General features: G+C 41.6%; 1 protein-coding gene across 2 annotated transcripts in view; it reads left to right on the plus strand.

Annotated features, from left to right (window-relative positions):
- Positions 1-16,027, plus strand: part of snx30 (sorting nexin family member 30) — a 66,262-nt gene extending 50,235 nt beyond the window's left edge. The window contains exons 6-9 of one of the 2 annotated variants that reach the window (XM_060909261.1): positions 2,127-2,326; positions 6,963-7,049; positions 9,362-9,514; positions 14,567-16,027. In XM_060909261.1, coding sequence (XP_060765244.1) covers positions 2,127-2,326; positions 6,963-7,049; positions 9,362-9,514; positions 14,567-14,638 — 512 coding nt within the window. In that variant the 3' untranslated portion in view covers positions 14,639-16,027. Of the gene's footprint in view, positions 1-2,126; positions 2,327-6,962; positions 7,050-9,361; positions 9,515-9,720; positions 9,834-14,566 lie in introns of those variants that run through there. The other variant, XM_060909262.1, reaches the window with a different exon arrangement.
- The last annotated feature ends 343 nt before the right edge of the window (positions 16,028-16,370 follow it).

Below are 16,370 nucleotides of genomic sequence, written 5' to 3' on the forward strand. Positions count from 1 at the left end.
TGTTGTTGACCTGATTTCCGTTCCCTGTGTGCTCCCGAGTGTGCCATTCAAGGATTGGCCTTCAGTCATCAGAGGGCATGCCATCGGGCGCTTTCTTCCCAGCGATCCTAGGGTACGAGGAATACATAATCATCATCAGGTAGTGAAAATTAATGCGTTCGTGCTATCTTTAGGCACTCAACCCGAAAACTTCTCTTAAAATATTTCACTAACCCTTTTTTTTTTTTTTTGGACTGGATGTTAAAAATCTCATGTTAAAGTGAAATATTTTAAAAGAAGTTTTTGAGTAACGGACCAGCCAGGTTTTCATATGTACTGTGTAGACCAGGGCTTTTCAAAGTGTGGGGCACGCCACCCCTGGGGGGCGCCAGAGTTCTTCAGGGTGGGCGCAACGTGAGGAAAAATAAACCAGAATAAGTTACTATTGCGGACATTTAGCGAACTTCAGCTAGCCTTTACCAGAGACAAAATGGATCGATTTTTAGTACCTAAAGCTACAGTGAGTGAGGAGACAGAGCCTGGGCCAAGCAAAAAAACAGAGCCTCCAGGATGTTGCGATTTGCAAATTCAACCAATCCCCGTGAATTCAGGGCGGTGTTGCAATTATATCCAATCACCGCAACTTTCCCGCAAATTTGACCAATCGTTGGCGTCGTCTTGGGGTGACGTCGACAAACTACCTTCCGCCTTACTTCTGTGTATACGTTCAAGAGAAGGAGCATGCGCCGCAGTGTTGCCAGATTGGGCAGTTTCAAGTGCATTTTGGCAGGTTTTGAACATATTTTGGACTGGAAAACGTCAGCAGTATCTGGCAACACTGCATGATGTGCGAGTCAGTGTTTATGTAGGCTTAAATTCTGTTACTGAAAGTGTGTGATGTTTACAGTGAAGGACTGTGTGCACTTTATTTTTTTTTTACTTAATACAAGAAATTAATGGATGCCAGCATTTTTTGCCAAAATGGTATTTTATTTTCCATTGTTTAGGAAGCTTCAGCATCATACTGTGAGATTCTGTTCAAATTGTTTTTTTCTTCTATGAAGCCTGAGCCATTTATTTTATTAGTTTATAATTATTGTTTAATTTAGTCTTCAGGAGAGACTGCCTGCACACAGTACTAGTATTAAGTTTTTTTTTTTTGTTTGTTTGTTTGTTTTTTACATGAAAGCTGAGGCATTTATATTATATTTTAAGGTAACTTCATGTTGTGCTGTGAGGTTCTCTGCACTTTAACTTTTGAACCAACAGGTGCATTTGGATAAGTAAAGCCTATTTTTCTGCATTTTTGTAGTCCTGGTAATCTTTTATATTGGTAAAGTTGTTTATAGGACCATTTCTCAGTGTCTTTTTGTTTTTTTTAATCAATAGTTTTTCAGTAATAACTTAATATTTAACATATCACTCAATTTTAATCACAAACAGAGAAAATCGCAACAATTTCTCGCAACTTTCACTTCCTCCCGCAATATAATCGCAACAAAAACCTAAAAAACACCACATCGCAATTTTTTGGACCCCCCCCCCCTGACATTTTAGCCCACAACAATCTCAATTTAAAATGTGAAAAATTAAAAAATAAAAATGTGTACAACAACCATTTTTTAAAAATACGAATGGAACATTAAGTACAGCAACAACAAAAATTGTAAGGGGGGGGCACTGTTGTTTATTTGCTCTCTGGGGGGGGGCCTCACTCTCCCACACTTGGAAAACCCCTGGTGTAGACCGATTTTAATATCACTTTAAACTAGGTAATTTAATTCAGTAGGATAGCAAAAGTATTCAAAAGTCTACTTAGAATATTAATTGCACAAATACAGTTGCTGATAACTAATTTGATTTATATCAGGCTTTTGTTTACACTTTCTGTCACAGAAATGAGTTCCAAACTCGAACAATACTGCTCAGCTCTGCCTCCTTTCCTTAAAAGGCAACCTGTGAAACAATATACATTTGGAGTCAGTTTAGGGGAAAGCAAAGTTTCGACAGTGTTCTAATTCCAACTGCAGTTTGCATCTTGGACAGCAGAGGGCTCTAAAATGACAAATTGCTCCTTTAATGAGACGATACAATGCAAAATAAAACCTAGTTTAAATAGCGTTCCTGTCTTGCATGCTTCTCTGTAGAGTACCTGGTGGAGCTGAGAGAGTACGGGCCACTCTACTCCTCATGGGCCTCCTCCGAGCAGGAGCTCCAGGAGCCGCTGGATGGCATGGCAGGCTGCGTGGCTAACTGCTGCAGCGCGCTGGAGGAACTCACAGAGGACATGAGTGATGACTTCCTGCCTGTCTTGCGAGAATACGTCCTCTATATTGAGTCCATGAAGGTAGACCGCCTGCTGAACGTTTTATGTGTGGTCTTGTGGATAGTGGTGGTTCTTATTTTTAGGAATAAGGGTTTGAAGAACAGCCAGGTAGTAATGGGAGTTTTGGAAAATGTTGAGTTTAAAACAAGAAGCTTTTCATGGGGTTTGGTCTGAGCCAACAAAATTGACTTGTGTTTATCTTGGCACGAAAACCTGAATTAAAAAGTGCACGGTGACCAATAATGCATATCCAAATGGCAACATGGCTGCTGTAGCTGAAATAATCACACTCTACAGCCGTGCTGAGCAGAAAAGCATCTCAGAATGCATGAAACCTCTAACCTTAAAGTGCATATTCTGGACCTTTTTGTTTTTAATATGAAAGTCTGTCCCTTTACACACTCATCCAGAAGGGTAATTTTGCACAAGGCCATCTGTCTACAGCAGAAAAAAATAAAATAACAAAACGCGTCTGGAAAAATCCCAAGGGAATCTGGAGCCAGATTCGTGACGTTACCTGTGGAAGCGCCAGCAGGCTGCGTGAGCTTTGCACGGTTTCAGTGCACAGCCTGTGTAGACCAAGCACTCCCATTTCTCTCTCATTGTCTGGTCTTTTGGAAAACGATGAGTACTAATCCCATCAAGATTGGTGTTGCTACACCCTCCTACGATACATCTGTTAACCATTTTAATAATTACGTGATAACGTTGAAGAAATTTGCAGAAAACCACCAGGTCGTTTTCTCATAAACAAACCAGCGCTGACGTAGGATTCAGAGGGAGGTGTCCCGCACGCGACGTCACGAAAATCAATGTTTGCCGGGAAATCCAAATGCCGAGTTTTTTCAGAGGCGGACCAATTCGCCTCAAATGGCTTGATTTGATTTCAACTGAATTTTTCTGGTATTGCGCAAGGTAAAAAAAAAAATTGCACAAAATGCAAAACGTGACGGATATTTGACCAAAGTTTAATATAAAATAGGAGAATTACATTGATCTTGCTCCTGAATTTACCTGTGATATGCACTTTAAGGTGGATGGGCTACAAAAGCAGATGACCATATCAGGTTCTGCTCCTGTCAGCCAAGAAAAGGAGTCTGAGACTATATTGGGCATAGGATCACACAAACTACAGTCTCTTTTCTGAGCTTTCTAATATCGCTACATATTTCATGAGAGGTCATATGAAGGCACAGTCTTAATAAATGGGACTGTGTAAATGAGTATCTCATCTCATCTCATTATCTCTAGCCGCTTTATCCTGTTCTACAGGGTCGCAGGCAAGCTGGAGCCTATCCCAGCTGACTACGGGTGAAAGGCGGGGTACACCCTGGACAAGTCGCCAGGTCATCACAGGGCTGACACATAGACACAGACAACCATTCACACTCACATTCACACCTACGCTCAATTTAGAGTCACCAGTTAACCTAACCTGCATGTCTTTGGACTGTGGGGGAAACCGGAGCACCCGGAGGAAACCCACGCGGACACGAGGAGAACATGCAAACTCCGCACAGAAAGGCCCTCGCCGGCCACGGGGCTCGAACCCGGACCTTCTTGCTGTGGGGCGACAGCGCTAACCACTACACCACCGTGCCACCCTAAATGAGTATCTCAATAAATAAATGAGTATCTCAATAAATGAGAACTACATTTAATAAGAACTGAACCCGTGAGTGGCGAAGTGAAGAACTGTTGGAACACATGTACCATAGGATCGTTCTGGGCCATCATTAAGGTCAGTCATTTGGATTTGGACCTAATTTGCATAGATCTGAGGAAATCTCCGTTCAGACATCGTACTGCGACTTGTCACTATCTATAAAATCGTGGCTCCGTGTTATGCACGTACATAGAAAATGAGACCGTTAATGACTGCGTAGCTCACTCAGGCCCTGTCTAGTCCAGAAGGAACGCTCTAAAGCGGGCCACCTTAATATCAAATAGCAGAATTACCTTGATCTTGCTCCTGAATTTACCCATGATATGCACTTTAAAGTTTTTTTTTTTTTTTTTTATTATTCTACTTGGTGCCATTTGTACAAATTTACTAGTGATAATACACTTAATTCCATTATTAAACAGTCAACATAGCGCCATCCTGAAACTTTTCTTCAGGCCACAATGGAAATAAGTGTTTTACACTTTGTTGTGCTATCCTTAGTTTTAGTTTAATGTATTTAGTATATTGTCCTTGCATGTAATCTGACCTTAATAAATCTATCTATCGGTGGCACGGTGGTGTAGTCGTTAGCGCTGTCGCCTCACAGCAGGAAGGTCCGGGTTCGAGCCCCGTGGCCGGCGAGGGCCTTTCTGTGTGGAGTTTGCGTGTTCTCCCCGTGTCCGCGTGGGTTTCCTCCGGGTGCTCCGGTTTCCCCCACAGTCCAAAGACATGCAGGTTAGGTTAACTGGTGACTCTAAATTGACCGTAGGTGTGAATGTGAGTGTGAATGGTTGTCTGTGTCTATGTGTCAGCCCTGTGATGACCTGGCGACTTGTCCAGGGTGTACCCCGCCTTTCGCCCGTAGTCAGCTGGGATAGGCTCCAGCTTGCCTGCGACCCTGTAGCACAGGATAAAGCGGCTAGAGATAATGAGATGAGATGAAATTGAGTTGCTCGTGTGAAAGCAGGGTAAATGCGTAAAACCTGCAGGGCTGTAACCCCTGTCACATGCTTTGCTAAGGAATCGCTACATATTGCCAAGGCCGGTCACATTTCTGGCAAGTGTGCTGATATTTTCACATGCCTCAGCTTCCTTGACCTCCGCTCTCAAACCTCCTGGAGTGTCTCCCAGGCGTGTGTGTGTATACATGGCGCAAAAATCTGAAGCTCAGCAGACGCCGAAGCCTCTGCTTTCCTTTTGTGCAAGAGACGGAGAGAGGAAGTGTTGCACAAGAAAGAGTGGAGGATGCAATTTTCACAAGCTTCTCTCTCTCACACACACAAACAAACAAACAAACAATCTAATTTGCATATACGATCGTATGATGGGTGTTGTGTGAAACTGAATGTTGCCTGCTCCTTTTATGCAGTATCTCTGCTTGGAGAAAAATAACAACAGGACGGAGAAAGTGTGGTTAATATCATTTTAATGAAGATTGGTCATAAAAATGGCACAAGAAATACACCAATGATTATTTTTTTTTTGCTTTTGCAAACTATTGGGCTTGCTATTGAGGTACTTCACTCACGTGACCAAGTCATGTGATGCTGCCATTTTGGACGTCACGGCTCGAATCAGTTTGAATGCGAGGAAGGCGACAAATAAAAGAAAAAGGAGCGAGATGCAGAAAACGTCTTCACTATCCAGCGACGTAGGGCATTTACAGGGCGAGCAGAGGGAGAGGTATTTGCAAAAATTGACGTTAGCAGGCTTAGAGAACGACGTTTACCTGCTTCCACCAGGATTGTTCACTGACGTACGGAAGTACACGAAGCCCTCGTCTTTACCTGACTTCGGCCCACAGGATCTGTATACCTATGTCGTTAAAAACCCATCGCCATACACGGGTATTGATCTGAAAGCGTATAAGAGTTTGGATACCTACAAATATTTTGTGTCAGGCTGGGTAACATGCCTACATCAGCGGGTCGTCCCTGGAGCCGGTGGTCGCCATCTTATTACAGCTAAGGTTTGTTCACATTTTCATTTACTTTCGGTCCTCAGGATAAACAAAATGTTATTAAATGTCATTGAAATAACTTCTTAGTCTGTTGAGACATGGCCCGTTATAAATTTGCTGTTACCAGGCAATGATGAAGAACTGTATTATTAGGGTCTGTGTAGTTGTAGCAGTGTATTAGCAACTAGCTGTTAGCACTAGCTAATGTCAACAACATCATAGCTAGTATGTTACTGTAGCAATGTTTACGTTCAGTCATTTGGATGACTGTTAAAACCTTTCAGCCTCAAGTTTTTCCTTTACTGTATTTACTAGTTTACTGAGCTAGCGCGCTCGGGCAAGCTGGGAGCTAGCGCGTGTGCTAGCTCAGTAAACTAGTAAATCCAGTAAAGGAAAAACTTGAGACTGAAAGGTTTTAACAGTCATCCAAATGACTGAATGTAAACATTGCTACAGTAACATACCAGCTACTGTTGTTGACATTAGCTAGCTTGACGTTCAAAATGGCGGACACCGGGGCGTCACGTGACCCTGTGATGTCAGGTGAAATACCTCAATAGGACTGATCTCATGAACTATTGCCTTGCAGCAGCGATTCTGCTGCAACTTGAACAGTAAAAACGGCTTCGGTTTTCAAAAAGGAAGGAGTTGCATGGCGTACCGCGTATCCTTCAGTTGACCGTGGTCTGATGAGAATAGTCCAGGAGGCTCAGCGCTTCTCTGGTGCTGTGACTGCGTTGTTGTTCACGTTTCCAGTCTCGGGGGGGCCGTCATTCTTCTCCCGAGAGTTCCCAAGCACACACTTCAGGCCAGAGTTTATGCAAAGCTGTTTTAATAGCTTCCATATTGAGACTGCCTCACTGTGTGCGAGTGCAGTGATGCCAAACGCTGAGCTGTGAACTGATTTCAGACAGCTATGACTCCGAGCATAATGGCAACTTGGTTTTCTAATCTAATTTACGGACAGTTGGCAGGTTGTTTGTGAAGTTTATACACAGCGTTTCAGTCACGTTGTTGCTCTCGATTTGCAGAATGTTTTGAAGAAGAGGGACCAAGTCCAGGCTGAGTACGAGGCCAAACTAGAGGCTGTAGCTTTCCGTGAGGAAAAGAGGACAACTGTAAGTATGGTTGTTTTTTTTTTTTTTTTTAAAGCTAGACTGCCTTTCAGATTTTAAGTGTAGGTCATAAAAAGAATTTTCCCTGACACGATTTATTTTTGTTTAGTGGAACGAAAGCTACGGAGTTCGAATCAGAGACTTCCAATTTTATTCGTTTTTTTTTTTTTTTAAATGGAACAATTAGGGCCATGTGGCTGTAAATCCTCCGCTGGGTTTTTTTTTTTTTCCCTGCTTCACCATGACCCATTTCAAGATATGTCATGCATCACGTGGTGGGCTTTCCCTGTTCGTGCAAGGCATTGTGGGATACAAATTTGAAACAGGAGAGAAAAATGGAGGACATGAGCGTGCAAATGAATCGTGGAAGACCGACTACAGTAACGGAAAGCGAGAAGAAAAGTACGTTATATACAAAGGAAAGGAAACGCAGGACCAAACTAATAAATATCGGCGGTCAGCGAGCACCTCGGTGTGATCAGCTGTTCGTTTAGCGACAGAATGATGGAACGGTCAGTGCACGGTCAAATGTAAACCTGCGCATGTGCACACGGACTTCCTCCGTCTGCTTGACTGCGCAAAGCGAGTGATTTCATGCACGTTATTTGCTCGGGAATCCCCTCAAATTAAATACCTTCCCAGCCACAGGATGGGCTAATTTATATTTTGTGAGATGTTACAAAAATAAACATGCGTCACAATGACCAAATTTCAAAGGGAACTCAATTTCACCGATTTTTTATGAAGGCGAAAGCCAGACTCGCTTTATATATATATATAAAAAAAAAAAATCAATGTGCGACAGTGAAGCAAAAATAAGGTCCCGTTTACACGAGGACGCTGTCGGGTAAAAACGACTAAATATTTTATCGGAAGTGCCTTTCGTCTACACGGGGACGGCGTTTCCAAGGCTGAAAAACGGAAAAAATTGAAAACGCCTTCCAGAGTGGATAAGTTAAAAACAGCCCCCGTTGCATATCCGTCTAAACTACCCAATACGCGAAACTCTGCTCGGATCTGCTCACGTCAGGTACACGTTTACGTCATACATATGTCATATACTGTACATGCCAGCCCGGGAAGGAAGAAAGTAAGTAAAAAAGTAAGAGCATGTCTGATTACATCGATCCAACGGACCTTCAAGCTGCTCTGGCAGCTTTAATAAACGTCCAGGAGTCCTTTGAACATATATACCGAATCTGCACATATACCGTTAATGAACAGAGGCGGGTATAGCATGCTCTTACTTTTTTACTTACTTTCTTACTTACCATAGCCAGAGTAGTCAAAGTTTTCGCGGCGCAGATGTGCAGATCAGACAAGACGGAAGACGTTGCGCATGCGTGCAGACATAGCGGAGGTCTTTCACAGCACCACCTAGCCGCCCGGCATGCACATCCAATTGAATTCCACACATTTATGCGTCACCGTATAGACGCAGATTTCCTCCTTGAAAACGGTCGTGTAGACGCGGAAAAAAGTGAGAACGAAAACGGACTTTTGCGTTTTTGTTTCAGATCGTCCCCGTGTAAAGTGGGCCTAAAACCAATTCTATGGAGTATATGATATATTGGAACAGTTAAAATAAATAAACAATTATTCTACGAAATGGAGTCGTACATGAGCTGATAGCTGATGAGTCACGTAGTGCCAAGTTGGCTGTAAGCCATGTACGACAAGATTGAGTGGAATAACTGTTTTTATTCTGTCCACATTCACTGAATTATAGGAAACGGAGCATTTTTTTTTTTTTTTTTTTCTCAAATTCGTTAACTTTTTATCCAAAACATCTGACAAAAATAATTTCTGCTTAGAATGTAAACAAACTGGTGAAATGACAGGAGGAATTTGTGAAAAATGCGAAAATAATTCTTGGGGGGGAAAAAAAGACGCGTTCTTACCACCAAATACTTTTAATTCTGTTTTTTTTTTTTTTTTTTTTTTGGGTTTTGTTTTCGAGTAGTTTTTATTTCGTCCTCGGTTGGTTCAGCAACACGCTCCGCCATTTTTGTTTTTCTCTACTCATGGTATCTGAGCTGATATCCTTGTAGTAGAGTAGCCAATCAGAGCGCACGACTGCTCATATCCAGCAAACGTGGACAGAATAATGGCTGTTTGCGTGTACAAGAATGACGACCTTGCTCGACTGTTTCACTGACTGATAGTATTTGCACCTTAAAATGTATTGAGGTGAAATATATGGAGAATATTTGCTACATGATGGTAAGAGCTTAGTGACAAGAGGTTTCTGGAGAATCGAGCAGGCTGATGTTTGCTGTAGGGAAGAATGTTCTGTTGTGTGTGTCCTCATGCAGATGCCCACAGATGTGGAGAAGTGCCAGGACCGGGTGGAGTGCTTCAACGCGGACCTGAAGGCCGACTGGGATCGCTGGCAGAACAACAAGCGCCAAGATTTCAGACAGCTGCTGACCGGCATGGCAGACAAAAACATCCAGTTCTATGAAAAGGTAAAGGACAGACGCAGAGAGAATCCAAGCGAGAGTGGATGAGTGAATTGAAGAACGAAGGAAATTGGGGAGGAAATTGAAGAGAAATTAGGAAAGACATGGGATATCTGTATACTTGTAATCTGAAAGTGATTTGTAGGCTCAATGAGTATTTTTTTTTTCTTATTTTTTTTTTCCTGTCACTGTATGGCACCACTATCTACAAGGGTGAGTCACATGCAAATCTTAATTCTTTTAAATTCCTCTAGAAAAATATTCCTTCAGTTGCTAGTTTGTTGCACTCGGCCTTGTAAGAATGCTATTCTAAACCATATTAAAGACAGAATCCCCTTTATTCTTCGCAAAGAGTTAGTTGATGCGGCTTTCAGATTTCCATATTATAAATCCAGAATTGTGCATTTAACAATTATTCCACGAAATCGAGTCGTACATGAGCTGATAGCCGATGAGGCGCGTAGCACCGAGTCGGCTATCATCCATGTATGACGAGATTGAGTGGAATAACCGTTTTTTATTCTGTCCACGTTCACTGGATTTTGAGAAACAGCATTTTTTGCAAATTCGATAAATAAAAACTTTACACAAAACGTCCGGCAAAATCATTTCCGCTTGGCGGAAACGTGACATCCATGCATCGTAAAATATTCAGATTTGACAAGATTTACATCAACAGATCAATGTAAACATTTTATCTTAAAAAAAAAAAAAAAATTAAGCTTCGAACTTTTCGAGTAGAGTTTTTATTTCGGCCTTGGTTGGTTCACCAAAACGCTCTGCCGTTGTTTTTCTCTACTTGCGGTATATGAGCTGATATCCTAGTAGTAGAGTAGCCAATCAGAGCGTGCGATTGCTCATATCCAGTGAAATGTGGATTATAATAATAATAATAATAATGGAAGTTATTTGAATGATGAGATGTAGTTCAAATTTGATTTTGGATATTTTAAGCTGGCAAGTCCTTTTAGTTTTTTTTTTTTTTTTTTTTTTTAAAATACTAATTCTGTTCGAGCGAAACAGTGGGCCTGATTTGTTAAGCTGGATATGAACAAATATTTATTCGTAAATTTGTTTGCAGGAGCGGGACATTTGACTCTCAACTGATTGTGTAATTATGATGAGTTACTGACCTTTTATACATCTTCACTGGTCAAGTTTAAATCACTTAAATAAGAATTTTGTGAAACGCATTCACTTCATATTAATGATTTGAAAGAAAGCGATCCAAAACTAAAAGGGCACTTGGTAGAGTGCTTGCGTCCACCAAGGCACAAATCCGGATTTGCATCAAAATCTAATCAATTGTTCCTTGGCCCATGACCCTAGCCTAGTAACCTATACCCACCCGCTGAGCGGCCAAAAATATTTTTTGCCTAGCGAGTGGGTCTAGCCTTGCACCATATAGACAAACACCCCGGGCATCAAATCGTGCCCGCCAATCACAACGCAAGGTTTTTGTTTGGATTCTTTGGGCGGGCTTTTGCAGGAGTGACGACAAAGCTGCGCGACGCTGGAGAAAGCACAGCAGGAAAGATGGCTACGGGCTAGTGAACAGCGCGCGTTTGACTCCGCTTTGGAATCAGTTTTAGAAGAATTAGACTTGGAGTTTTCGTTGAAACATGAGCAGGAAGAGGCTCTCCGCTCATTCCTTTTCAAGAAGGACGTTTTCGCTGTTTTGCCGACCGGCTATGGCAAAAGTCTGATCTACCAGCTGGCTCCGCTCGTAGCCAAAAGGATGGGGCTAGTTTGTGCAGTACGAAGAATTAATAAACAGCTTTGAAACATTACTTTTTGATTTGTTTATTTTCCCGTTATTTTAAATTTAAGGGAAATTATTTCACCAAACACCACTAAATAAAAACTCTCAAACAGTTTAAGCAAACCCTTGAAAAACACTTGAAAAATATTAGTGTATGTTAAGTATGTGGTACAGACTCCAAACTTGTGGTCATTATCTCCAAACTTCTTAATATCTAGAACCTGTTTATTAATTAATACGCATTTTGAAAAATTATTTATTTCAAGGTCTCCCCCACTGCTTTCTGTCGCTCTGACTACGTCACAGTCACTGTTGCGCTGATTGGTCAGAGCGTTGGCCTATACACACAGAGACAGTTTGAAAGACAGCGGGTTGTTCCACCCACACCCTTCAGAAATGTCTCCGGATCGAGACCAGACTAAATATTCACATTTAGTCTGGCTTGCCAGGCTACCATGACCCACGTTTCCCCACAATTTTATCACAATCTGTTCACTACTTTGAGTTACGTTGGGAACAAACAAAAATGGAGGCGAGAACATGAGACTAACTTTAAATTAGGACAAAAGAAACGACACCCAATAAAAGGTGATGTATTTCTGCTGTGCCTCTGGTAGCAGATGAGCCGCAGTGGCTGAGCTGCATTACTGGAACATTTCATCGATTAGTCGCTATTTTCACCTCTGTGAGATTACCTTTTCTGGAATTGTGTGATCATCGCCGATTACAACTCGACTTGCTAACATGTAGCTGATCAGCATTTATTTATTTTTTTTATTTTTACACACAACTTGGTTTGAAAAATGAGCCCGGATGTATTTGGAGACGAGTTTTGTTTTCACACTCTTGTCTTGTAGATATGCAAGATGCCAAACTGTAGCTTATAACCTTCCTTTAATCATAACTCCTTACCAAACTGAATATGTAAACTTTGGACACCCAGTATAACTGGTTAACTGCATTTTTGGATTAAATTTAGGGAAAATTTATGTCCGTTTCATTTATGACTAATCTATCGCTTTGTTAATATTGGAATTTTTAGATTCGTTTTACATGAAAAGAACGTTTTAGCACAAGGATTTAGAATCTTTATTGTTTACTGCACGTAAGGCAAGGCAAGTTTATTTATATAGCACATTTCATACACAATGGCAGTTCAATGTGCTTTACAGAAGTAAAAACAAACAGTAAACAATAGAGAAATAAAATTACATAAAATAATTTTATTTTTATTCTAAAACAATTAATTAAAAGAAATTAAAAGAAAATAAGAATTAAACAATAGTAAAAATAAAATGATAAAATGAAGTAGTAGTTCAAATAGGATGAGAAAGAAAAGAAAAAAAAAAGAACAAAATTGGCTGAACAAAATATAACCAATACAAGACCCGCAGGGGACGTCTGAAACCTGATGGTTTTTCGACGGTCTCCCCTTGTTAAAATAAAAATGACAATATTAGGGTCAACTTGTATAAAGCATAGAGTTAAAACAAACACAACCCTTTAAAGTAATTGATCAGCTAGATAGCCAGGAAAAACAAACATCCAATTTGCTACAAGCAAATATATGAATACATAGTAAAGTAACAATAATGACCGTCTCCCGCCTTGTTATCTGTGGCGTCAGGAAACATCCATCACATCTGTATATACATTAGCTCGAGAGCAGTCATCAGCTGCACTGAGTCCTGAAATAGCTTGGTTATGCTTCGTGCGGTTCTTTCACCTTTTAGCCCCTCAGCTGGGTCAAACACTGGCACAGATCTGCAAAATTCCAGACGCATGAGCCAACGAGGACCGCGCGCTGAGCTGAACAGGCAGAGATGGACTTTGTCAACACAGGGAGTTTACTGAGAACAGATATTTGTGTTGTAGTCGAGTCACGAAACCTCGAGTCCGAGTCCTCAGTGTTTAAAGTTCGAGTCGAGTCCGAGAACAAGACTCCAATGGCACCATTTGACGGTGGCTGTTGCTGCCTTTATGCTGTCTTGGACAAACGTTACTGCTTGACTGCCCCGTTTTAGTGAATAGGCTACAGATAAAAAGCTTGTTCATCGCTCAGCAAGCCCCGCCCACTATCAACAGGGCAAATAACATGAGAGAGGGTTAACACTAGCTAGTTCATCTCTCAGCAAGCAAACCCTGCTATCAACAGAGCAATGAACATGGCATGCCACTTCCTCCTCTGGGTGGAGTCTTGCCAAATGACTATTGAAGTTCAAGGTTGTCCCCATCATTTCCTCGATAGTTCTTCCACATATGGAACACATAGCAGTGCATTTTTTTTTTTTTTTCCCCCCCACTGCACGAGAAGTCTGTATAAGCAAAGCAGACAATCCTAGTGTCTTCTCTCCAGGCATTGTAGCGCCATTAATGTTAGTTTGTTCCTGAACATGACGTATGAACAGGTGAATGTGCATTCTCTTGCACAAAATTAATGTAGATATAAATATTTTTATGGCTGCATGTTAGGAAAAGAAAAAAATCCGAGTCCTTGTCTCCAATTTACGAGTCCGAATGCAGTTAATGCACGAGTCTGAGTCATCAGCGCTCAAGTCCAAGTCGAGTCACGAGTCCTTAAAATTGGAGCACGAATCGGACTCGAGTACTACAAGCCTGGCTATAGCTATGCATCATAAATAGCACTGTATAGAACCTGGATAGGGGCGGCACGGTGGTGTAGTGGTTGGCGCTGTCGCCTCACAGCAAGAAGGTCCGGGTTCGAGCCCCGTGGCTGGCGAGGGCCTTTCTGTGCGGAGTTTGCATGTTCTCCCCGTGTCCGCGTGGGTTTCCTCCGGGTGCTCCGGTTTCCCCCACAGTCCAAAGACATGCAGGTTAGGTTAACTGGTGACTCTAAATTGACCGTAGGTGTGAATGTGAGTGTGAATGGTTGTCTGTGTCTATGTGTCAGCCCTGTGATGACCTGGCGACTTGTCCAGGGTGTACCCCGCCTTTCACCCGTAGTCAGCTGGGATAGGCTCCAGCTTGCCTGCGACCCTGTAGAACAGGATAAAGCGGCTACAGATGATGAGATGAGGTGAGAACCTGGATAGATTAACACCAACAGAGGATATGTTTTATCTTTGGCAAGGCACTTTAACGTACACCGATTCTTTTGTCTACAGAATAGTTTCGCCATTATTTGTTATTGACTTTTATGCATAGTATAAAATACAAAAAAAAAAAAAAAGAGGTCTGCTTAACTACAAGCTTCCTATTTTTTGGGGAGAAAAAAAGTTTCGACTGCAGAATGGCCAGATGTTAACATCTGCTTGTGCTCTGTGTCTACTTTGCAGTGCCTTGCAGCATGGGAGTCGCTCATTCCACTCTTACAGGACAAACAGGAAGCTAAATCGGAGACGAACTGAGCATTACATCACCTGTTCTCGGGGTCGTGACCTACTGAGACCAGTGTGAGATCATGGCGGCGTGTCCTCATGTATTTTGGACATTGGGGACCCAACAGTTCTGGGGAGCAAGAGGATGGGCTACACAAAGACTCGTATGATATTTTGTTGCATACGGATTTGTAAAGTGTGGGGTTTTTTTTTTTTCTTTTTTGTTTGCGATTTTCATCCAAGCACCACCTCCTTTCCTCTGGCCTGGACGAACATGTAATTTTGTGTTCCACTGAAGCACAGCGAGACAAACCACAGAACAACCTGGAATTATCCTCGGCGCTATTGTAGACGGAAAAAGAGAAGTACAGCAAGCTACACTTGCCATTTTGCCAATTATATTTTTCCTTTTCTATAAATTCCGCTTGCCCTCAGCATGGTTCTCTTTTCTCGCTGTTTCTTTGTCGTCGTCATCCTGTGCATTTGGACCATGAAGAGACAGGCCAAGGATCGTCCACATTCCTCTCACCAAAGTTTGATGTGTGTTTTTTTTTTTTTTTTTTTTAAGTTTCACGAACACTATTTATCTGATCCGGTGAACTGGCACGAGGTCATATCCACTTGATTTAAATTTGTCGTTCTGTTTTGGTCGTTGACTGAATTAAGGTTGTCTTCTCAGCCCTACATGACCTCATTTCAATATTTATTATTCTCAAATGCTTTTCAGAATCTCTCCAGATCGTTGGGCCCAGCTCCACACAGGCTGTTGTGTTCAAATGAAAGCTGCTAGTAACACGAAATGCATTCAGGTCACTCGGGGAGTCATTTCCTTTCACGCCGACGTCGTTTTTCAGCAGGAGATGAAACAGTAGATCTTAGATAATTTATTATTATTATTATTTTTTTGTGTGTGTTCATCTCAGCATTTGGATGGTATAATATTAAGAAGTACTAATTATGAATAGCTCTGGGATTTAAACACGTATTAATATCCATTTCTAAGCAGGGGTTTGAGATCTAGTTTCGGAGTGATTGAGAAGTGTGGAACTTTAGCGTTATTTAGTCTTGTGTTTATCATGGATCAAGCTGTTTTTGGAGGGGGGGTGAAAACGAAAAGGGAACTTGAAAATACTTTACCTAGGGATGTTGTTCATAGGGCTACGTGACACAAGCACTTTCTGACAGCTAGCATGAACCGACATTAAAAAAAAAAAGGCTCATTTCCATACGTGTAACTTTTTTTTTTTGTTTTAAATGTTCAAGATGCCAATAACCAAGTCAAGTAACATTTTTTTTTTTTTTTTTTGTTGTTGAGTTTATGGTACATGAGCACTAAATGACTGCTGGTATAACCTGACATTTTATAAAGGCTTAGTCTAACAGGTGTACATTTCCATAAAGGCTTTGTTTAAAGGAACAGTCCACCGTACTTCCATAATGAAATATGCTCTTATCTGAATTGAGACGAGCTGCTCCGTACCTGTCCGAGCTTTGCGCGACCTCCCAGTCAGTCAGACGCGCTGTCACTCCTGTTAGCAATGTAGCTAGGCTCAGTATGGCCAATGGTATTTTTTGGGGCTGTAGTTAGATGTGACCAAACTCTTCCGCGTTTTTCCTGTTTACATAGGTTTATATGACCAGTGATATGAAACAAGTTCAGTTACACAAATTGAAACGTAGCGATTTTCTATGCTATGGAAAGTCCGCACTATAATGACAGGCGTACTAACACCTTCTGCGCGCTTCAGCAGCGCATTGATAT

This window comes from Neoarius graeffei, chromosome 25, assembly GCF_027579695.1.
Source record: "Neoarius graeffei isolate fNeoGra1 chromosome 25, fNeoGra1.pri, whole genome shotgun sequence".
In the NCBI taxonomy this organism is placed as follows: Eukaryota; Metazoa; Chordata; class Actinopteri; order Siluriformes; family Ariidae; genus Neoarius; species Neoarius graeffei.